A 24,482-nucleotide genomic window follows, 5' to 3' on the forward strand; every position below is an offset into this window, starting at 1 on the left:
CCTGTTCGAGTGGTGTTTGATCTAGTGACAAACTACTCCTGAACAGGACTGTCGGTATATTTTTGCTCCATCAACACTTGCAGCCAATTGGCTGCAGTGCAGATCAGTGTGTTCTGGCAGCATAGTCGTCCCTCTGCTGGATTGTAATAGCGCAGCAGGGAGATAACCCTGTCCACCTCTGATGTGTGGATGGGGGAATCAGTTGGCGATGAGAGGTTACACAAGACAAAATAGTTTTGCTTCTACAGGTAATTTGTCCTCTCTGAACCTGCTCAATAGATTCACCCTTTTTGCCTGTCCTGAATGATCTGGAAAGACAAAAAGTGATGGGAAATCCAAAATGTTACAGTTGTCACCATAACACAAGGTGAATGTAAGTTTTCTAAGGAAGACATCTGTTCTGGTGACCACTGTCTAAGAAGGGAACTGTCTAAACTTTGTAGAGCTTTCCTCTCACTTCTCTTGCATCTCCAAGAAAGTAAATAATACAAAAATATATATATATATATATATATATATATATATATATATATATATATATATATATATATATATATATATATATATATATATATATATATATATATATATTGTGATGGTGGGACTCTGTGCTATGTGAAAGATTGCTGGTTTACGCCAGATTTTGGAGAGAAAGACACATTAATTGCACAGCTGTGTATTGGGCTTTTTAGTTCTGACCTGACAGGAAGTCTGTTCCTGGGAATCAGGTGGATTCCCAATCCCTCTGAGAGGAGTAAGAGACGCTGCATGGTTGCAGCTAGAGCATGCATGTCTGCAGGAGGCAGATGTCGTTTGATGATTGAGCAGCAAGACGCTTGTCAGGAGAAAGCTAGGTTTGAGCTTATCCCTAGGAAACTGTTTGTTCTGAGGAACAGAACTTAGGCCTAGGCTAAAGGCCTGAAACAGCCGGATGGCAAGTATGGAAGCCAGGAGGCTAAACTGTTGGTTATGCAAGATGCAGAAATACTGTTGTGTTTGTGAAGTTTTGTGCTTTTAAATAAAAGTGGGCTACCAGGCCCTTAAAAACTCAGTTCTGGACTGGCGTACTCACTGGAAAACGCACCTATCGCTGGAGTCTGATCACCCCAACCTTACATATGGTGGAGGTATTGCTTCGGGCAGTTTTGGAAGAGTTCCAGATCATCGCATACCAAAAACAGTGGCCCAGATTCAGGTACGACTTGCGCGGGAGCAAGTGTGATTTGCACCGTGCAAGTACGGATTTGCTCCCAGGCAAATTTGCGGGTGACCCAGAAAGCAAGCTAAGCCTGAAATGTGCCATTTTTGCACGGAGACAGTTTCTCTGCCCCGGCGCAATTAAGGGGCAATTTTGCTCAGGGAGCAACTTGCGCTCTCATGGTTTTTCCTCAGCAAATATGCAAATGAGGAACTGCCACTGATTCATAAACTTGCGCGTGTGAGGAGCATTTTGCTCCCAAAGCGCGCAAGCTGTTTGGCCGGGGCAAATTTGCACTTTATAAAAGCAGGGGCAAGTTAGCAACAGATGGCCACAGGTCAGCTGGAGAGCAACTACAGCACTCCTCACCGTGTGTAGGGACTACAAAAAAAAAAAAAAAAAAAAAAAACTTTGAGCATAAACTAAATATAGAAAAGCTCCTAATCTGAGCAAAAAAAAAATATCCCCAAAAAAAAAAATATAAGCATAATCAAAATAAATAGAAAAAGCTCATTATATGAGCAGCAAGGGATAGGTAAAAAATACAAAAAATAAAAGGAATTTTTTTTTTTGGACATCCTTGTGCCAAGGGTGCCCCGGCTCTGGCTCCTCAGTCTGCGTGATGGAGCCTGGGCCGAGGATGGAGCCTGTGGTGGGGATGGAGCATGGGGTGGGGATGGAGGGGGGGGGAGCATCAACCCCTACTTCCTCACTCCTGGCAGGTGGTGCCTGCATGCCCTCCATGGCGTTGGCCAGGCGGGTGAGCACGCTGTTGGTTTGGGCCAACATCCGCAGCTGCCAGGTGGTATGGGTCCTCTGCTGCCGCCGGGTTAATCTCCCCTCCTCCCGCACAGCAGCAGTGTTGGCCTCCACCGCACCTGCCAACCTGCTCACCTCCGCTGTTAGCAAAGCGATGGCACCCTGCTGCTCGACCATGCAGGTGACCATGGCTCCACAGTTGGCACTGACTTCCTCCAAGCTCTCAGTATCTCGTATCCCCCGGTCAGCATGCAGGGTGAGGGCCTGCTGCAGAGAGGAGGAGGAGGATGCCAGGCTGTCCGCCACCTGCCTCAAGTCTCCCACCATGTCCCCTATATGGCGGGTCTGCCGGGCCTGCTCCTCCTGCAGACCTTCACGGAGGCTGGAGGGTACACCCCTCGTTTTACATAGAGCCTTCCTTGGAGGAGAGGCTGGGGCACGAACTGAGGGAGAAGAAGGGGAGTGGGCCACACTGGAGGGAGGGACACTGGAGGGGGGGACACTGGAGGGGCTTGCCCTGGAGGGGGGTGACGTTATGGTCGGGGGGGGTGGTGGGGAGGTCAGGGATGGTGGGATCCTCCTGGAGGTACACAGATTCATCCAGGTTGAGGATAATGGACTCCTCCACCACTTCCTCCTCCCTAGATGGACTATGGGCGATATCCTCCTCCACCAACATGCCCAGTATCTGCAGGGGGCCTGACTGGACCCCATGATGTTCTGGGGATGGCGTGGGTCGCCCTACAGCCGACGATGGCCCAGCCTCATCATCAACATCTGTGGATGACACAAAAAAAATATGTTGCTGGAGCAACACACTTATCACATGTTCCCTTCTACCCCCTCCCATGATACACAGCAAATATGATAAATAAAAACGTTTTACATCTTCCCTTCTACCCCCTCATATGTTCCCTTCTACCCCCTCCCATGATACACAGCAAATATGAGAAATAAAAACTTTTTACATCTTCCCTTCTACCCCCTCATATGTTCCCTTCTACCCCCTCCCATGATACACCGCAAATATGAGAAAAAAAAAACTCTGGATTTAATCGTAAAGAGCAGGCTGGTCCTCTATGCTTTCTGATTAGGACAATTTTGTCCCTGACTCGACGACGCATGTCAGTAAATTTTTTTTTTGGATGTCCTCCCAGGACCTCTCCTCAATGCCCAGGGCATTTATGTCCAATGTAATAGCCTCATATATTGCCCTCCTTTGGGCTACAGTGGTATTCTTCCGCTCTGAACCAAAAAGAACGGCAGTATGGCGCGTCAGTATATCCATCTCAGTGGAGACAAAATTTGCTTTTTTTTTTTTTTTCTTATCAGGAGGTGCCATCTCAGAAAAAAGGGCAAAATTACCTTGCTCAGGGGGGGTGGAACAAGCAGGATGTAATTTTGCACAGGACCTGCGCAGGTCTGCCCCTATTTATTCGCTCAGTGCAAGCTGGTGGGCAAAATTTGCCCTGAAAATAGGCGCAAACCACTGCTGAGTGGAAAAAAGATCATTTGCATAGGGCACACCCACTTTCACTTGCGCTGCCTTAGGCCCTGATTTTTGCCTTACAAAGGAGCAAGTTAGCAGACAAAAGGAATCCTGAATCAGGTGGCAATCTTTCCAATTTGCCCCAGCGCAGAGCAAATCGGCTGCTCTTCACAGGTGTAACTAAAGGGCAAATCTACCTGAATCTGGGCCCGTGAGTAGAAAGAAACTGTGGCCCAGATTCAGGTAGATTTGCCCATTACTTACACATGAGCTGCTCAGCTGAATTTCTCTGCGCTGGGGCAATTTTGCCAAATTGCCACCTGATTCAGGAATCGTTTGTTCATGTAATTTGCTCCTGTTTAAGGCAAAGCTGAGGGCGCAAGGCCGCGCAAGTCAAAGTGGGTGTGCCCCTATGTAAATGAGGATTTTTCGGCTCAGCAGAGGTTTGCGCCGGGCGCGCGCATGCGCAGTTAGAGCGCTGCCGTCTGCGCATGCGTCAAACTGCGCCTAGCATACTTTCAGGGCAAATCCTGCTCAGCTGCTTGCACTGAGCAAATAAATAGGAGCAGACTTGCGCAGGTTCTTTGCTGAATTTCATCCTGCTTTTTCCTACCCCCCCTGAGCAAGGAAATTCAGCCCATTTTGAAGAGATGGCACCTCCCAAAGGAACTAAAAAAAGAAAGGCAAACTTCGTGGCTGCGGAGATGGACATCCTAATTGCTGCACTCCAGCAACATAAAGAACTCCTATATGGTGCCCAGCGGGCAAACACCACCGTTGCCCAAAGGAGGGCTATCTTTGAAGCCATAGCCCTGGACATCAATGCCCTGGGTAATGAAGATCGTTCCTGGGATGACATTAAAAAAAACTGAATGATATGAGGCGCAGGGTCCGGGATAAACTGGCTCTTATCCGAAAACATACCGGTGGCACGGGAGGTGGACCGCGATGTAAGATCCGCCTGAATCATGAGGAGGAGCTTATTGCCCAAACTTTTGTGCAGGAGCAGGTGGAGGGACTTGCAGGGTACGACTCCACTGTTGGGAACTTGGGGACTGGTAAGTTATTTTTGTTTCATATCTGCTGTGCATCATGGGAGGGGGTAGAAGTGAACATATTTGTGGGTAGAAGTGAAGATGGAACTATTATTTTTGTTTCATATCTGCTGTGCATCATGGGAGGGGGTAGAAGTGAACATGTGAGCAGTGTGTTGCACCAGCAAAATATTTCGTTTTGGTGTCATCCACAGGTGGTGATGAGGATGATGAAGCTGGGCCGTCTTCGGCTGCGGGGCAACCCACGCCATCCATACCTGAGCCAGGGGTCCAGTCAGGCCCCATGGACATTATGGCAATGCTGGTCCAGGAGGAGATCCTACCGGGGCCAAGTATGGTGGAGGAAGTTGTTTTGGAGGAGGATTCCTTTCCTCATCCAGGAGGACTCTGGCTCCCTCCAGGAGGATACCACCATCCCTGAGCAACCCACCACCCCCCCGCCCAGCACGTCATCCCCCTCCAGGGCAAGCCCCTCCAGGGCAAGCCCCTCCATTGTGGACCCCTCCCCTTCTCCCTCTGTCCGTGCCCGAGCCTCTCCTCCCAGGAAGGCTCTGTCCAAAACAAGGCATATATCCTCCAGCCTCCGTGACGGTCTGCTGGAGGAGCAGGCCCTGCAGACCCGCCATATAGGGGCCATGGTGGGAGATGTTCGACGTCTGGCGGACAGCATGGCATCCACCTCCACCTCTGTGCAGCATGCCCTCACCCTGCATGCAGACCGGGACAAACATGTCTCACAGAGCCTGGCGGAAATAAGTGGCAACTCCAAGGCCATAGTCACCTGCTTGGTGGCTCAGGAGAACGCCCCCGCTTTATTAAGCAGGATGGCAGCTGCTGTGCAGGCCAACACCGCTGCAGTGCGGGAGGAGGGGAGAGTTACCCGCCGTCATCAGCGGGATACCACCACCCGCCAAATGCGGATGTTGGCCCAGACCAACACCATCCTCGCCCGCCTGGCCAACGCCATGGAGGGCATGCAGCCACCACCTGCGAGGAGTCTGGAAGTAGGGGTTGATGCTCCTCCCCCCCCCCCCCTCCATCCCCACCCCATGCCTCCTCCGCACCACGGAGATTGAGGAGCCAGAGCCGGGGCACCCTTGGCCCAAAGAAGAAATCCAAAAAATGATATAATTTCTACAATTATTATATGCTCAGAATATGAGTTTATTTATTTTTTGATATATGCTCAGAATATGAGCTTTTATATTTATTTGTAGTCCCTACACACGGTGAGGAGTGTATACTACAGTGTGAATGGGGGGGGGGTGGCACTCCTGCTGGAAAAGGGGTGTCACCCTCTGCCATGTGAAAGGTGTATGAATGGACAGCAACATAATTGGAGCCTTGACGCGGCGTTGCTGCTCCCTAATACCATGGGGTATTGTTGGGTCTAATCCAATTTGGGGTGCATGTGTCGTGTGTGTGCTAGGGACCACAGTGGTGTGCATACATGCATTATACTTGTGACAAGATCAGGGTGTGTTTAATGTGCAAAGAGACGTTCCACAAGACCATTCCGGATTGCTCTTCCCTCAGAAGATCCGGTAGTGTTTCTTGGGGGGGGGGTGGTTGCGTGGTTCGGGGGTAAGGTCATTGCGTATCTCAATGTGCATGCCCCTTCTCTCCGCAAAATTGTGGAGAATACAACATGCCCCGATGATTTGGCACACAAAGTTGGGTGAATACAACAGGGTCCCCCCTGATTTATCCAGACATCTGAATCGAGATTTAAGGATGCCAAATGTGCGCTCCACCACCGCACGGGTACGTGCTGTCATGAATATGCATCAAGTCTGTCCGCTTACCTGATCTCCATGTGTTGTTTAGAGGCAGATCCTGTTCTGGTTTCCCTTTTTATCACTTCCTCTTCCTGTATGGCTCCATCCTAGTCCATCCCAGGAAGCCTATATTAACCTTTGCTCTACAGGTCTGCAGTGCTGTTCAACAGTGTTCCATGCTTAGTTCCTGTCTGCAGTGTATTGCTAGTTCCTGTTTGCAGAGTGCTACGATCATCTTCCGTGTACCGTTTTGGCTTGTCCCCGACTTCCCTGTCTGCCTGTGCCCCTGACTATTTGCATGTTCCACGGTTATCCTTGTCTGCCTGTTGCCCTGACCTCGGCCTGTCCATCACCACTGTTTGGTCTGCTGGCTGCTTCCCCCTTCTCCCTGCGGAGTGTGACTTGAGGAATCTCGGGGATGCGACCTGGACCCAGTAGCGGCCAAGACCATCCTTACCATCAAAGGCTCTGGTGAATACAATACTGGGTCTTAGACTCCGCGCCCTGGGTGATCTTAGGTTCACGCTTCGTCTCCGCTAGCAGCAGTCGGCCATAGGATTCACCACCCTGTGGTGCATCCCTGACCCCTATGGGGTGCACTTGTCACCTGGCTACGGGTGACCTGACAGTTTGAACAGCCATGAATCCGGCCGACATGCCGCTCCCCGCAGATGATCCATTACAGTGCATTGTTCGCAGACTCGAGACGCATGAAGCTAATCAGGATCAGGTGATGCGTTTCCTTCAGGATCTGGCTTCCCGCTTTGATCAGCTTCAGACCTCGCTGGGAACCCCGAATCCGCAACCCCAAGTACAACCAGCAGCTGCACCTGTTGCACCAGTCGCAGAGTCGCATTCACTGAAGTTATCACCTCCAATCCGTTTTTCTGGAGACTCCAAAGCCTGCAGGGGATTCCTTAGCCAATGCACTATCCATTTTGAACTACAGCCTCAAAACTTCTTGTCTGATCGGGCAAAGGTAGCCTATATCATTTCTCTCCTCTCCGGGGAAGCCTTAGCCTGGGCTGCCCCTCTGTGGGAATTGAATGATCCAGTGGTTTCTAGCCTGCCTGTTTTCTTGAAACTTTTTCGGAATATCTTTGAAGAACCGGCTCGTGTCTCTTCAGCAGCCAGCGCCCTTTTACGTCTCCGCCAAGAATCCCGTTCAGTGGGACAATATTCTCTTCAGTTCCGTATCCACTCAGCTGAACTGAGTTGGAACAATGAAGCCTTAGTCGCAACCTTTTTGCATGGCCTATCTGATAGAGTGAAGGATGAACTAGCAGGAAGAACCATCCCCACTGATCTGGACGGAGTGATCTCCTTGTGTAATCAGATCGATATTCGCTTTCAGGAAAGGACCCTAGAAAAGCGACGCCAACATTCCTTGGCCCTTAGTCAGCCTGAGCTCCCCTCTCTTCGACCCGTGGAGCATCCCTTGCCAACTGAGGAACCCATGCAGCTGGGTCGGACCAGGCTATCCCCTGAGGAACGTGCCAGGCGCAGAACTCTAGGCCTGTGTCTATACTGTGGGGGCAAAAGTCATTTTCGTGACACTTGCCCTCTTCGCCCCGAGAAAGGCTCGGGTTCAATACATCTGGAAGGTGGAGTATTGGATCCAGAAATATCTCCTTCACCTTCTCGTCTTTTTCTTCCTGTGTCCCTTCATTTTGGTGCTTCTTCTCATTCGGTCTCGGCATATCTGGATTCCGGAGCCGCTGGCAATTTCATAGACTGGGAAATCGCATCGTCCATGAGACTTACCCTTTTGCCCCTCACCACACCATTGGTGGTCTCGGCGATTGATGGCACTGTTCTCCCGGGGGGTCCTATTCGCTTCCAGACGGTCCCTGTTAAGATGTCAGTAGGCACACTTCACCAGGAGTGGATATCCTTCCTTGTTCTACCTAAGACCTCAGCTCCTATCGTTTTGGGTCTTCCTTGGTTAAGACTCCATTCTCCTCACATTGACTGGACTGCCGGACAGATCCTGGCTTGGGGTCCCTCCTGTTCCACGTCTTGCCTACCCAAGGTTGCCCCAAAAGAGAAACTTCCTTTTGCCACCATTCCAGAATCTTTTGCTCGTCCTACCACATGTAGTGGTGTCCGGAATGTGTCCTGCAATAGTCAGGCTGATGCACTTTCTAGCCAATGTAGCACTCTGGATGAGGAGCCCGTCTGTGAACCTGAGCCTCCTACCTTTTCTTGTTCAGGCCCTCCTGCAACCTGTCTAAGGGGCTCAATCCATCCTTTGGATAGATTGCCTCATTCGGCTAAATGGGGTTTTCTACCTTGTTTTCAGGGCTCTCTGCATTCTGCTGATTTCCCTGCTATCCAGCTTGACTCCTGTGCCCTGTCACCTTCTAACCAACCTGACTTCAGGGTTCCTCTGATCTCTGCCCAGTCTGATGGTCTTGTGCTTAATCCCCAGTTCATCTTTAAGGGTCTGCTTGATCCTCCTCGGATTCCTGTTGACCCTCTCATGCCCTTACTTATTCCTAAAAGGCCTTTGGTCCTCAATAAATCCTCTCCTCCTGTCCCTACTTCGGTTTTGGTCAATGAGGATACTCAAGTTCTGGATTCTCGTCTCTGCGGAGGCATTCTTCAGTACCTTGTGCTTTGGAGAGGATTTGGTCCTGAGGAGGCGTCTTGGATTTCTGCATCTGAGATCTTTGCGCCCCATTTGTCGAGGAGGTTTCTTCTGGGATTCCCCTTTAGCCCTGGCTCCAGGCTGGGGAGGGGGAGGGGCCTTAAGAGGGAGGGTACTGTCATGAATATGCATCAAGTCTGTCCGCTTACCTGATCTCCATGTGTTGTTTAGAGGCAGATCCTGTTCTGGTTTCCCTTTTTATCACTTCCTCTTCCTGTATGGCTCCACCCTAGTCCATCCCAGGAAGCCTATATTAACCTTTGCTCTACAGGTCTGCAGTGCTGTTCAACAGTGTTCCATGCTTAGTTCCTGTCTGCAGTGTATTGCTAGTTCCTGTTTGCAGAGTGCTACGATCATCTTCCGTGTACCGTTTTGGCTTGTCCCCGACTTCCCTGTCTGCCTGTGCCCCTGACTATTTGCATGTTCCACGGTTATCCTTGTCTGCCTGTTGCCCTGACCTCGGCCTGTCCATCACCACTGTTTGGTCTGCTGGCTGCTTCCCCCTTCTCCCTGCGGAGTGTGACTTGAGGAATCTCGGGGATGCGACCTGGACCCAGTAGCGGCCAAGACCATCCTTACCATCAAAGGCTCTGGTGAATACAATACTGGGTCTTAGACTCCGCGCCCTGGGTGATCTTAGGTTCACGCTTCGTCTCCGCTAGCAGCAGTCGGCCATAGGATTCACCACCCTGTGGTGCATCCCTGACCCCTACGGGGTGCACTTGTCACCTGGCTACGGGTGACCTGACACGTGCATGGGCTTCGTTAAATCTTTCCTCTCCTGGTGTTTGAGGGTTACGAAATGGGGTCATCATGTGAGGTCCCAGGGCATATGCAGAGTCACCTGGAAGGGAAAAGACAGGAGGATGTTAGTCGTGCATGTGCCCCTTGTGATGTCTGCATCATGGGGGGGGGGGGGGCAGTCATACCTGACACCCATGTCACTCACCAATCAGCCAGCTGTCTCCATACATGTTCTGGTCAAACTCGGTTGGGATGGGGCTGTGTCGGTAAATAAAAACTGTCATGGCTTGACCCTGGGTGTTTGGCACGGACATGCCATATGAGGCCATGTGCATCCACAATCACCTGCACATTTATCGAATGCCAATGCTTCCTGTTGCAGTAGATATGCTCGAGGAGCCGGGGGGGGGCGTAGTGCCACATGGGTACAATCTATTGCACCCACAGTGCGTGGGAATCTGGCTATTTCATAAAAATCACTGATTGCCTTCTGTCGCAGGTCAGCCGTGGTTGGTTTGATAAATTGTGTGCCCATGCGTCTGAGTATTGCAGGGATCACTTGGTGCACACACCTGCTCATGCTGGATTGGGACATCCCCGCCACCATTCCACCTGTGCGCTGAAATGAGCCACTTGCCAAAAAATGAAGGGTTGCCACTACCTTCACCAGTGGCTGCACTGCCTGTCCCCGATGGGTCGGGCTGCTGATGTCATCCTGCAGGATTGTTACCAACTCAAGGATGACTTCAGGGCTGAAGCGAAACATGCGATACACCTCATTATCACTCATCTCAAAAAGGTTGTAGCGCCCTCTGTAAATCCTCTCCCGTGCCCTCCTACGAGTCGGCTCAGTCAATAGAATATCAAGAACCATAGCTGCCCCTGGCATGTTGGTGCACAGATGTGAGGTCCCGAAAATGTGGGTGCTCTGCTTGTTCAGCTCGTCTGTCTAGGTGCTGCTGAAGTTGCGCGCTCCTGCAGATGAGATTTGGCCATCTTTTGCTAACTTGCCCCTGCTTTTAGCAGGAATAAGTTTGCCCGGGGAAAAAAGCTTGCGCGCTTCCAGCGCAAGATGCGCATCACACGCGCATGTTTCTGAATCATCGGCAGTACCTAATTTGCATATTCGCTGAGGGAATTCCATGAAGGCGCAACTTACACCCCGCGCAAAATTGCGCTATAATTGCGCCGGAGCAGCGAGGCTGCGTGCGCGGCAAAATGGACGCATTTCAGGCTTAACTGGTTTACAGAATCAGCCGCAAATTTGCCTGGGAGCAAATCAGTACTTGCGCGGCGCAAATCACACTTGCTCCCGCGCAAGTGCTTCTTGAATCTGGGCCTGTGTGTTTTGCAGCAATGCTGTGATGAGCAACCAATGTGAACTGAAAGTCAAAGTTTTCTGCGGTGAACTGCTGTTAGCTGTGTGTGGCAGTCAGGCGACCTGCATTTCACAGGAGTTCAATTGATGGACTGTGTTGCACACAATTGGTGTACCTGTGGAAGTGAGCTCAGCGTGGCCTGAGAAGAAGTATCCACTTGGGAAGGCCCAGTGAATGGATGATTCAAGCGGAATCGCAAAGAGTGAAGTCTGCATATGAAAGTGTGCTGTTTGCAAGTCTTGGAGACAGTACGCCAACATTTTCCTGTGTTTAAAAGGAACCGTGTTAAAAAAAACATTGGCCTGTTTGCAGCGATGGGGAGGTCAAAACGCAAAAAGGAAGCAATGATTGCAGAAATGAGAGACAGAACCTTGTGGCTGGAGGGGTTGTTACCGACAGAACAAGCCCCAGACTGGTGCAAGATGCACTTGGCTGCACTAAACCAAGTCAAAGGGAAAGTGCATGCTGTTGCCCCTGGCAACGCTGGTGTAGGCCGGCCAGCTATCAATGTGAAAAGTGTTGAGAGACAAGTGCGCTGTTTGCGGTGCAGTGAGTGGGGGCATGAAGTTTCCAAATGCCCTTTGTCCCAGACTTCAGCAAAGCAAAGGTATGAGAAGCCTGCTCTGAGTGTTAAGAGTGAGCAGATGGGTGCAGTTGCCCATAGCAACGCCTGTGATGTCAGGTCAGTGGACCGCAAGACAAGGATATTGCCTACAGAGGGTCGTGGCAAGTTTACAGCAACGCCGCTTCATGGAGAGAGAAATCTACGTGTGTGGGAGAGCCAGCAACATGCAGCTGGGAGAGCACCGTTTCCGTTAGCAACAGGAGAAAATGTGTCAATGGGAAGGAGGAGCTACAGGTAAGAGGTATATCACCATCCCCATAAAGATGCCAGTACAATTCTGCGTGTTCGGAGAGTGCCATCTCCCTTAGCAACAGGAGAAATTCGCCAAACACCATGCCTGGAATGTAGTCAGCTGGGGCACGGCATATTTTCTTGCCCTAGATTCTGGGGTGCAGCTTGAGGTATTGTTGCTGAGCAGAAATCTTTATTGGTGGGCCAAGATTCCATTTCAGATACGTTTGCAGTCACCCCTGGCAACAAGGAGTTTTTGGTTGTGTCTGCAGGGGGTGCTAAACAGTGGGAGATGCCTGCTGTGATTTCATCCTGTGGCCACCAGGCGGAGTTGGCCAGTAAATATGCAACTGAGAGACAGCGCACTCAAATGAAGACAGAGTTACCTGCTACGGGATATGGTAAGACTGTTGCAGTTTGTGATCCAAGTGAAGTAGCAGTGTGTCCCGTGAGAAGATCTGCAGAAGGTGTAAAAATGGACTTGCTGCAGTGTGCTACCCAGTTCAGTGGGGGAGACACAGGTTAAAACCCTGCTTGCAGCAAGGTCAACGACTGAAAAGGACATACGGACTCTGGGTGCACCTAAGGTAATCCAGCAGAATGCTGGGAGAAATGTGCTAAAGGTGACCAAAACAGTTGATGTGCCATGTTCCCTAGCAACAGTGACAGGTGCTACAGAGTTGCCAAGGGAAACCACCAAGGGGCCTGCAGTGGTGAGGCAAGTGGTTTCCCAGGACAACTGTGAAGCTGCCCTAGTGGGCAAAATAATTCCTTTGGAGAGAAAGGGTGATGTGCTGAGTGGCATGCAGGGTGCCATGCATTCTGACAAAAGACAATCTGATAGAGATTATAAAACTGCTATGTTTATGAATGCTGATGATGAAGATATTGCTGATGATACATGTACTTATGGTGATGTGATGCTTACTGAGGTAGGGGTGATTGCTAAGCAGGATAAGCGATTTCCCTTAGCAACCGTATATAAGGCTGCAGAGGTGTCCTTAGAAACCTCCAGGAAGCTCTGTGTGTTGGAGCTAGAGGTTGCCTGGGACAACTGTGGTGCCGCTCTGATAGGAAAGAGGGTACTTGACCTTGGTGATGAGAAAAATGGTAAAACTCAAATGTCTGAAATTTACTTGTAGTGGTAATTGGGAACTGTGGTCTGTCACTGCTGGCAGAAAAAGTCCTCATGAGTTAAATGAAGCGCCACCTGAGCAAAGTGGTGAAGTTATGTACTGTAACGAAAAAGTGTATGAGAAGCACTGTAGAGCACTATCGGACAGCTCAGAGGTATTGGTTGAGGTACCAAGGGACACAGAAATGGTTAAAGAGATTGGCGTGGGAAAATGTGCGTTGGTAGGACAATTGCTATTGGAGTGTTGGACAACAGGGGGCGATGTGAAACTGTGGGATTGTCCCATAGGGAGTAACTGCTTGCCTGTAGGTGGTCCCATAGACACTGTCCTAGCAAACCAGGGGACAAGAGGTCCCAATGACAATGTTGAGTTGAAAAACCCCTTGTGGAACATTGTTATTGAGGTTAAACCGAAGGATGTGATGTTGATCTCAGATGGTTTAGTTGCCAAAGGTAACCACATAGGGGTTAGTGAACCTGAGAAACAAATGTCGTTGGTTAATGTTGCGTCAGGTAGTGGGAGAGGTCAGTCCCTGACATATTTCATGGAAGTGGGTCCCCAACAGTCCCAGGAGAGTAGGTCTGTGGGAGGAAAAAGGATCCTGAGGCCAGAAGGTAGTTGGGGTAGAGAGAATAGTGGGAGCCCACGGTTCAGGAAGAGGTGCTGGTGGAAGCACACCCGGAAGAAGATGTGGGTGGGCAGATTAGGACTCCTGCTGCTGATAGTTGGCACAGAGGCGCCACAGTGAAGTGTTGGTGGAAACATACCCGGAAAAAATGGGCCTACGCAGCCAATGGCTGGCACAGAGGTGTCCCATTTGTGATGATGGGTCTATGTGTTCCTCCCTCCGGTTCGAAACAGGGGGGGGGGGGGGGATATGTGAGGGTGGGACTCTGTGCTATGTGAAAGATTGCTGGTTTACGCCAGATTTTGGAGAGAAAGACACATTAATTGCACAGCTGTGTCTTGGGCTTTATTAGTTCTGACCTGACATGGCTCAGAGCCCCACCCAACAGACAGGAAGTCTGTTCCTGGAAATCAGGTGGATTCCCAATCCCTCTGAGAGGAGTCAGAGACACTGCATGGTTGCAGCTAGAGCATGCATGTCTGCAGGAGGCAGATGTCGTTTGATGATTGAGCAGCAAGACGCTTATCAGGAGAAATCTAGGTTTGCTTATCCCTAGATGCAGAAATACTGTTGTGTTTGTGAACTTTTGTGCTTTTAAATAAAAGTGGGCTACCAGGCCCTTAAAAACTCAGTTCTGGACTGGCGTACTCACTGGAAAACGCACCCATCGCTGGAGTCTGATCACCCCAACCTTATATGTGTGTGTGTGTGTGTGTGTGTGTGTGTGTAATAAATATATATATATATATATATATATATATATATATATATATATATATATATATATATATATATATATATATATATATATTACACACACACACACACACACACACACACACACACACACACACACACACACACACACACACACACACATACATACATACACCTTTCAAACGTGATAGAGACAGCTACAAATACACCAACAGGAGTTGAATCTATTCTTGCTCTACCTAAAACTACAAACTTGGTTATACTTGCACTTTTTTAGAGTGCAATTCTCTCTTATCCTTATAAAAATTTGTCCCATTTTCTGTGTTTTTTCTGTTGCAGACCTGTGTAAAAGTGTGTCAGTTGATTGCTCAACATTACAGGTGCAGGGGTCATATATATACAAAAAACTGTCTCAAATACAGTGCGGCAGCCTGGTTTGTGTCTAATTTTGATAATAATTTGCTAGATACTTTTACTCCTAAGATGACTATAAACTGCTTCAACTGTACTAGTTTGTGGACTGTGTATTTATTTTATTTATCGTTGTGTATTGCAATTGTTAATGGAAAATTGTCATGAGAGAAATGTGGACAATTGCTAACCTGTTTTGAGAATGGTATTTTCCTGGCCGTCATGCTGACCCTCTTGCTTCAATACTATTATCGGCTAACCTAGAGCAAGTATACAGAATAACACTTATGCCAGTCTTGATCTGCATACTTATTCCAGGTATGCATCAAAGCCACCGGTTCAAGGTAACAGCCATGCAACCAATATTTCATGAAGGGGTCATGCTACCATATATGCTTAATGACAGGTTTACTTTAATGTTTATCCCCATTTTTTTTTTAGGTATTTGTATGGCTTTGAGGAATACTGTTCTTCCACCAATATTTGTTTCCACATGGACCTACCGAAGAAAATTCCAAAATCAAGTAAAGATTATAATCTTGAGAGTACAAATTTTCCAAAACAAGAAACCAAAAATGATGGAAACCTTGAGGAAACTAGTGTTAAGAATGACTGTTGTGTTAAAAACGATACGTCTGTTTTAAATGAAGAGGCCCGAAACTTGGTAAGTCTATTAATTATTTATTGATCAAGTTAATTTCAAAATAATCACAAAGCCTTTCACATGTTCACCTGTTGTATTCACAAGTGAGAGTATGTGGTAACCATTTTTTTCCACTCTGTTTGGCATTTTAATTGGAACACAATGGGGTAGATTCAGGAACGATTTACGCCGGCGTATCCATAGATATGCCGCTTAAATTCAAAGCTACGCCGGCGTATCTATTTTCTGTATTCAGAAAGCTAGATACGCCGACATTAGCCTAAGATACGACTGGCATAAGTCTCTTACGTCGTCGTATCTTAGGGTGTATTCTCACGCTGGCCGCTAGGTGGCGCTTCCGTAGTTGTCAGTGTAGAGTATGCAAATTACATACTTACGCCGATTCACAAACGTACGTGCGCCCGGCGGTAGTTTTTTACGTCGTTTGCGTAACTCGTTTTCGGCGTAAGGCTGCTCCTGCTATTAGGAGGCGCAGCCAATGTTTTTACGTCGTTTGCGTAAGTCGTCCGGAAATGATGCTGGACGCCATTTACGTTCACGTCGAAACCAATGACGTCCTTGCGACCGCAATGCACGCCGGGAAATTTTAGGGACGGCGCATGCGCAGTACGTTCGGCGCGGGAACGCTCCTAATTTAAATGATCCACGCCCCCTACTGGATCATTTGAATTACGCGCGCTTATGCCGGCCCCTTTTACGCTACGCCGCCGCAAATTACGGAGCAAGTGCTTCGTGAATACAGCGCTTGCTCCTGTAATTTACGGCGGCGTAGCGTAAAGACGATACGCTGCGCCGCCGTATCAGTGCGCACCTCTACCTGAATCTACCCCAATATTTTTTTCATAAAATTTAACAACATTTTGTCTAGCAAGATTGTTTATACAGGATTTATATAGTGCCAGCACTGTTGCAATACAATTCAAGACAAAAGAGTTATGTAAGATTACAATTTCCCTTCCTAGGGGTAGATTTCCTCTCACTTCCTGTTGTCTCCTTCTGTTTGCAAGTAGGAGTCGTTTGTAAGTTGGATGTTTGAAAGTAGGGGCCTGCCGTATATACTCTGCATAAATTTGGGCCCTAGGTGTTGGTGTTGCCACAACACTGTAAGCCCTCACAGTTAGTCTTGGTGGGCGCTGGAACGCCCTGCTGTGAAATATTAGATCAAGAATTGTAATTACATGCCCCTGTTGAACAGGGGCAGAAAAATTGGGCTTTAGGCACTGCTGGCGGTGCCACAACACTGCAACCCCTCACAGATACTGTAATTGGAGCGCAGCAAAGAGCCACATGCAAAGTATTGCATCAAAAATTGTTATTATACACCCCTGATAAATAGGGGCAGAAAAATTGGGCCTTAGGCACTGGTGGCGTTCTTACTAGCTATCAGCAAGATCATTGAGGAGGAAAAGGATATCCAGTCAGCATAACAGGACAGTCACTCAGCATCAGCATAGGCAGTCTCCAAGAGATCTGACATTTCCAAAAAATTATTCAGTTACATCAGCATTAGGTGCTTGGTAGCTGGTGGTGATCCAAGCCTGATTCATTTTTATGAAGGTCAGTCGATCGACGGAGTCGGTGGAGAGGTGCACCCTGTGATCGGTCACAAACTCTCCAGCAGCACTGAATGTTCTGAAAGAACGCTGGATGTAGGACAAGCCAGTAACTCAATTGCGTACTGTGCAAGCTCTGGCCAGTGATCCATCCTCAAGACCCAGTAAGCCAGAGGATTTTCGGTGGGGAAGATGTCCAAGTCTGATCTTGACCCTAGGTATTTCCGCACCATGTAAACCAGACGCTGGCGATGGTTGCTGGAACCGGTCATACCTTGGGGCTGCGGACTAAAAAATTGTCTGAACGCATCGGTCAGACGGCCACCTTCTCCACCGCTCCTTCTGTGACTCACCGAAGCCTCAGCAACACGTATGTCCAGGATTTGGTAAACCCCCAGTCTCTGGGAACGCATTGCACAGACCTTTCTGCAAGGCCTCCCGAGATTTTTCATTCTTCTGCTCCCTCTGCGATGGCAAGATAAGGTCCGCAACCTACCCTTGTAACGTGGATCAAAGAGAGTTGACAGCCAGTAATGATCCCTCTCCTTGATACCACGAATACGAGGATCCTTACGCAGGCTTTGCAGGATCAGGGAGGCCATACAGCATAGGTTTGCTGAGGCATTCGGGGCAGAGTCCTCTGGGTCACTGAGGACAACAGGATCTGCAGCCACCTCATCCCAGCCACGTAAAAGTCTATGGGTTCCTTGGCACTGTAATTTATCCCTTGAAGACTGCTGATTCTGAGTGCTAGGCTCCACCTCCATGCTGCTGATGCAATCCTCCTCTTCCTCCTCCTCTTCCTGTGTGCTAGGCGGGCAAACAAGACCACTGTCTGGATAAAGGGGGCCTTGAGAGGTAAGGAAGTCCTCCTCTTCCTCCCTCTGTTCTGCCTCAAGGGCCCTGTCCATTATTCACGTAGCGTGTGCTCCAACATGTGAATAAGAGGGACAGTCTCACTGATGCATGCACTGTCACTGCTCACCATCCTCGTGGCCTCAAATGGTGACAGGACAGTGCATGCATCCCTGATCAAGGCCCACTGGCGTGGGGAAAAAAACCAAGCTCCCCTGACCCAGTTCTGCTGCCATATTGGCACAGCTACTCATTGATGGCCCTCTGCTGCATGTTCAGCCGCTGCAGCATGGCCAACGTAGAGTTCCATCTGGTGGGCATGTCACAGATTAGGCGGTTCTTGGGCAGGTTGCATTCCCTTTGGAGGTCTGTCAGCCGAGGCACTGGCATTATATGACCTTCGGAAATGCACACAGACTTTCCTGGGCCTGCTTCACGGACCATCCTGTAAGCCGGGTACCTGCCAAGAACCGCTGCACCACCAAATTCAGAACATGAGCAAAACAAGGCACATGGGTCAGTTGTCCCTGTCCGCAGGGCAGAGAGGAGGGTTGGTGCCATTGTCGCTAACCACCATTCCTGGCTTAAGCTGGTGTGGCGTCAACCACCTCTTGAGGCCTGCCCCTGCAGAGCTGACAGAACCTCTGCCCCAGTGTGGCTCCTGTCTCCCAAGCAAACCAGCCTCTAGCACTGCATGGCACTCTTTGCCCTGCATTCCTGTGTAGCCCCTCGTACGCCTACGGAGCACCGCTGGTTCCGAGGACATATCAGACAGGAAGAGGTTCACAGAGGAAGAAGAAGAGGAGGGGGTGGAGGAGAGAGGTGTGTCACAACCAGTAGTAGTATTTTGGAGGCGTGGTGGCGGAACAACCTCCCAACACTACTGTACCTTGCCCTGCGTCCCTTCCCAGCTGCCAGCAGAGTCACCCAATGCGCCGTGATAGAGAGGTACGTCCTGTCCATGCCTGCTGGACCATGAGTCAGCGGTAATATGCACCTTACCACTGACCGTCCTGTCCAGCGACGGCATGGACATTGCTTCCACATGGCGGTAGAGAGCCGGAATCGCTTCCGTGAGAAAAAGTGGCGTTTGGGAACTTGCCACTGAGGTACCGCACATTCCACAAACTCACGGAAGGAGGGCAGAATCTACCAAACTGAAAAGGCAGCAGTTGAAGTGCTAGCAATTTCGCTAAGCTAGTATTTAACCGCTGGGCATGTTTGTGGCTGGGAGAGTACTTCTTTCGGCGCTGCAGCAGCTGGGGCAGGGAAATTTGTCTTGGTGCAATCTGCCATCGGTTGTACCGATAGTAGATTGCCCGCATGTACTACTAGGTTGTGACACACCTAATTCTACACCTTCAGTCTTATCAGTGCAGGCTTAAGAGAGGACTGAGGGTATAGTGGGGTTTGAGATCCTAGCTGATGAGGGGCAAGGAGAGGTCCGCTTTGTTCTTTGGTGTGGGTCTTTCAGGTATGCTTGGCAGGTCGACATATGTCTGCCCTTAAGCTGGCCCCCTGGAGGGCATCCTGCCTCTTTGGAGATGTGCCTGTGCCTCCTTCCTGCTCCTCCTCCCTCCTATCAGGCACCCACGTACCAGTCAGTGACCTCATCACCCCCTCCCTCCTCATCACTGTCGAAAACTGGCAGTATGCCGCAGCTGGTGGGAACATGACTGCCAGATTGCTGTCCTTCTTGGGCACCCTTGGTCATCCACTCTACCAATTTGTCTGCATGATGAGGCTCAACACGGCCAGCTCCCGAAACAAGGACGAGCGTGTCAAACGGCCACGTGCTGAAGAGGGGTGCACCGTTGTCCACTACCAGCACTGTTCCTCTAGACGCAGAGCCTGCTTGCCCTCGTGACCCTCTGCCTCTCTTTGTTGTCCTTCCAGACATTATAATGGCCTGCAGAGGACAAAGTCAGTACACACACCTCGTAACTTTAGGTGCAAACTGCAGAGGACACGTGCAGTACACACCAAGTAGGTTTAGGTCAAAAGTATTGAGTAAACTTGCACTATACACCAAGTGGGTTTAGGTGCAAAGTAATGAGCAAACCTGCAGTATACACCAAGTGGGTTTAGGTGCAAAGTAATTAGCACACTTCCACTATACACCAAGTTGGTTTAGGAGCAAAATAATGAGCACACTTGTAGTATACACCAAGTGGGTTTAGGTGGAAAGTAATGAACACACTTGCACTATACACCAAGTGGGTTTAGGTGCAAAGTAATTAGCACACTTGCACTATACACCAAGTGGGTTTAGGTGCAAAGTAATGAGCACACTTGCACTATACACCAAGTGGGTTTAGGTGCAAAGTAATGAGCACACTTGCAGTATACACCAAGTGGGTTTAAGTGCAAAGTAATTAGCACACTTGCACTATACACCAAGTGGGTTTAGCTGCAAAGTAATGAGCACACTTGTATACACCAAGTGGGTTTAGGTGCAAAGTAATGAGCATACTTGCACTATACAAAAAACTGGGTTTAGGTGCAAAGTAATGAGCACACTTGCACTATACACCAAGTGAGTTTAGGTGCAAAATAATTAGCACCCTTGCACTATTCACCAAGTGGGTTTAGGTGCAAAGTAATGAGCAAACTTGCAGTATACAGCAAGTGGGTTTAGGTGCACTGAGCACACGGGCAATACAACACGTGAGAACACTGCAGCTAGCACAATCAACTGCCTGACAGATTAGGAAGAACTAATCTAACTAAACTATACAGTGTATAAATATATGTACAACAGCTGGGATGTATATATATCCTCTACACACTGTAAATTTAACTCACTAGCCTGCCTGCTCTATCTAGCTATAAAAAAAAGTCAATCTCTCTCTCTCTGTCTGATCTGAAACAAGCCCGGAAAACACACTACACGAGGTCGCCCTACAGGTGGCCTTTTATAGTGTGGGGCGTGTGCTATAGCACTGAGCCATAATTGGCCAAAGCCACCCTTGCTTTGGCCAATTACGGTTCTCTTTACTGACGACACTGTTATTGGCCAAGCATGCGGGTCATAGAGCATGAAAAAAAGGTAAGTTGCGCTAATAGCATGAGATATTGAAAAAATTAATATTCAATATTGGTGGGAACAAAAAATCAAAAATTTAAGGTATATAATGGTATATAAAAGTCCATAATAAGTCCTCAAAGTGACAGGAAATCAATTTGTGAAATGATAAACAATGCTGTGAAGCTAGGCAAGACCACCACCGATGATTTTGATAAAGATGTATGCTTACCAGAAGGCAAGCTATAGAAAGCTTGCGGCTGCACCCCAGCCAGGGCCTTTAACCTGGAACTGTTGCCAACATCAGCGATGAGAGTCCTCACAGTGGATGAAGGAGTATAGAGTTCCAAGAAAAAAGGACTATCACATAGTTATGTACCGCTTAAGCTGAGAGATACCATGTAATGACACACTAGGAGGAGAGCACCACCACCAATAGGGACCACCGCAAAACTTATGCGCTTACCAGACCAATATAATTATATGGCATGCGGCTGAACCCCAGCCAGGGCCTTTACGGAACTGTCTCCAACCTCAGCAGATCAAGACTCCCCCAGATTCCACGGCAGCAATCCCCACCAAAAATAAAAATGAATCCAACAATAGTGACGTACCGTAGAAACTTGTGGTTTAATAGAATAAAAAGTAACACTTACAAAAAAATCAAAACGTTTAAAATTGGAGCCCCAGACGACGTCATTATTTGACGAAACGTACGTCGGGTAGGAGACGCTCTGACGCGCAGTCCACGTCCAGTCGTTCCAGTCCACGAGGACGGGTGATTGTACATAGCTGGCCGGCTCCAATTTTAAACGTTTTGATTTTTTGTAAGTGTTACTTTTTATTCTATTAAACCACAAGTTTCTACGGTACGTCACTATTGTTGGATTCATTTTTATTTTCGGTGGTGATTGCTGCCGTGGAATCTGGGGGAGTCTTGATCTGCTGAGGTTGGAGACAGTTCCGTAAAGGCCCTGGCTGGGGTTCAGCCGCATGCCATATAATTATATTGGTCTGGTAAGCGCATAAGTTTTGCGGTGGTCCCTATTGGTGGTGGTGCTCTCCTCCTAGTGTGTCATTACATGGTATCTCTCAGCTTAAGCGGTACATCACTATGTGATAGTCCTTTTTTCTTGGAACTCTATAGTCCTTCATCCACTGTGAGGACTCTCATCGCTGATGTTGGCAACAGTTCCAGGTTAAAGGCCCTGGCTGGGGTGCAGCCGCAAGCTTTCTATAGCTTGCCTTCTGGTAAGCATACATCTTTATCAAAATCATCGGTGGTGGTCTTGCCTAGCTTCACAGCATTGTTTAGCATTTCACGAATTGATTTCCTGTCACTTTGAGGACTTATTATGGACTTTTATTTTTTATTTTATTATTTCAGTGTGTTCATTAGAGCGCTAACCTTTACTGAAGACTACTGTGGCTTATATGCAAAGAGAGCTAGGATGGGCTATGTCTTAACACATACATTTAAAAAAATTATACAAACTCAGTATATTCTTATCATTCACCTGGGCTACTTTCCCATAAATGTATTATCATCCTAAGCATGTAAAAATAGAGAATAAACAGATAATCTCAGCTTCATAGCAATTGTCCATGAAATACAAAGGGGGAGGGGCATGACAGTCCTTAAAAGCAAGTGGGAGGGGCATGATAGCGTTTAGGCCAAATAAAAAATAGTCCCAAAAAAAAGTCTCTTGTATGGCTTCTAAATATCCAATAAATTCATGAAAGGGAAGGAAAAGGAAATGTTCACATTATAATTTTCATTCTCCTAAACTTTTCCCCAAACTTTTGCTTCGATTATGTGTTTATCTATATTTTACAGTGATCCTTCTACCCCAAAACCCTGCCTCTTTGTAAGGATAGAACTCAATATCCACAGACAGACTGGGACTGATGCATTAGGCTAGACTTGGGTCTTTGGGCTGGCATATCTGGATCTCTCCCTTGTGATGCTCACTGGAATTTTGTAGACCTTACGTCATGGCTAACCCTCAAGGTGTCATTCCCAGGAACATTTTCCAGCAGTCCGCCTTTACTCATCTCCGCACTTCCGATGGAATTTAAACAACAAAGATTTCCATGCAAAAGCTGTAGTCATCTCTTCATCCGGATAGGGTATAGAGCAAGGTATAAATGGGGTATAGGGTAGGAATGGGGTGGGCATTTCTTCATGTGCAGGGGGCTAGGGGTGAATTCTGTCTGTCTGGGGCGGATATTCCTCATCCAACATGAGTAATCACAGAATCTACCTGATCAATTAAGGCCTTAATCATTGGAGGTATTAAAAATAATATTCCTCATTAATTTAAACATAAGTAAAGCATGCAGAAATATAAAATGTTTCTCAGCAACAGTCTTCATTATATAGATTCAATATATTTAATTAAACATTTTTTCAAATCCAGTATTACAGCAGGACTTCAATAAAACGTAAACAACTTTTGTTTCTTTTATCCCCGGGTCCCAAGTGGACCCGAGGAACTCAGAACAGAACATTTTACCCAAACACATATTCTGACTCCGGAGCCAGCCTCCCAACTTTTCAAATATATCTGATCATCAGCAACAAACAAAACATTGATGGATAAACAATATTACATCATTAACACTTGAAACGATTGAAACTCTGGGAATTCAAAAGGTAAATATATCCAGAATAGCCAACTCTGACTGTTATTCAAACAAACTTTCCCATCATATTTTAGTACCTAATGGACTCATTATATGCAGCAATTTATTTTGTATATCCTGGTAAGGCCTCATGTACTCTGCTGCTGGTAAACAGACATTCAGGAGCAGTTGTGAATTTTATTTTTCAACTGCTCCTAAACTCTCCTACATGTTATCTTATCTGTCCATGTTTTATAGTCATTTCTAGGCAGTTGAGTTTAGAGGCTTTTTCTGTAACCCCAAAAAATGCGTTAAAAAGCAGAGTCTAGAGGCATTTTCTCCAAACAAGCCCTATCGCGGCTAAACACGGTAACTTGCGTTTAGCAGAGTTTTGTCTACAGACATTTTTCAAGCGCTTCTAGACGAAAACGCAGCTAAACGCCCATTTTTAGACACCGGTTTCTAGCGGTCAAGTTAAATTGTTCAGGAGAGGTTTGAACAATGTCCCATGTACATGAAGCCTTATTTAACACAGACTTTTAGGAGAATTTATACTATCAGGAACATGGGCCTAATAACCTCTACTTCCAGAACAAGAAAACACAATATGAGACAACTCTTTGTGTACATTTTAAACAAACACTTAAGATACTTTACTAATCAAATAATACCTTGTGCATTCATTAAACACAATACAACCACTTTCTCCTTTTATTCACATCCATTTGGCCAATCCATTCATTCTTAATTTAGAAATGTTTTCCATATTTGCCCTTTGAACAGCTTTTAAAGACCTTTAACATTTGTTTTATTTTTATTTGTTTTATCCATAGCTCTCATATTTTCCCCTAGTGCATAGGATTACACAAACCTTCAGTTACTTAGTTTTTCTTTACCAACCACAATTCCTCTGGCATAGCACCTGGTATACATAACTTCCTTGAATGAGGCTGGTTCACA

General features: G+C 47.7%; 1 protein-coding gene across 2 annotated transcripts in view; it reads left to right on the forward strand.

Annotated features, from left to right (window-relative positions):
* Positions 1 to 24,482, forward strand: part of ARID4B (AT-rich interaction domain 4B) — an 897,525-nt gene that overhangs the window by 605,119 nt on the left and 267,924 nt on the right. For both annotated transcript variants that reach the window (XM_040350731.1, XM_040350732.1), the window contains exon 15: positions 15,242 to 15,464. In XM_040350731.1, coding sequence (XP_040206665.1) covers positions 15,242 to 15,464 — 223 coding nt within the window. The remainder of the gene's footprint in view (positions 1 to 15,241; positions 15,465 to 24,482) is intronic.

Source organism: Rana temporaria, chromosome 4 (genome assembly GCF_905171775.1).
Source record: "Rana temporaria chromosome 4, aRanTem1.1, whole genome shotgun sequence".
NCBI classification, from domain to species: Eukaryota; Metazoa; Chordata; class Amphibia; order Anura; family Ranidae; genus Rana; species Rana temporaria.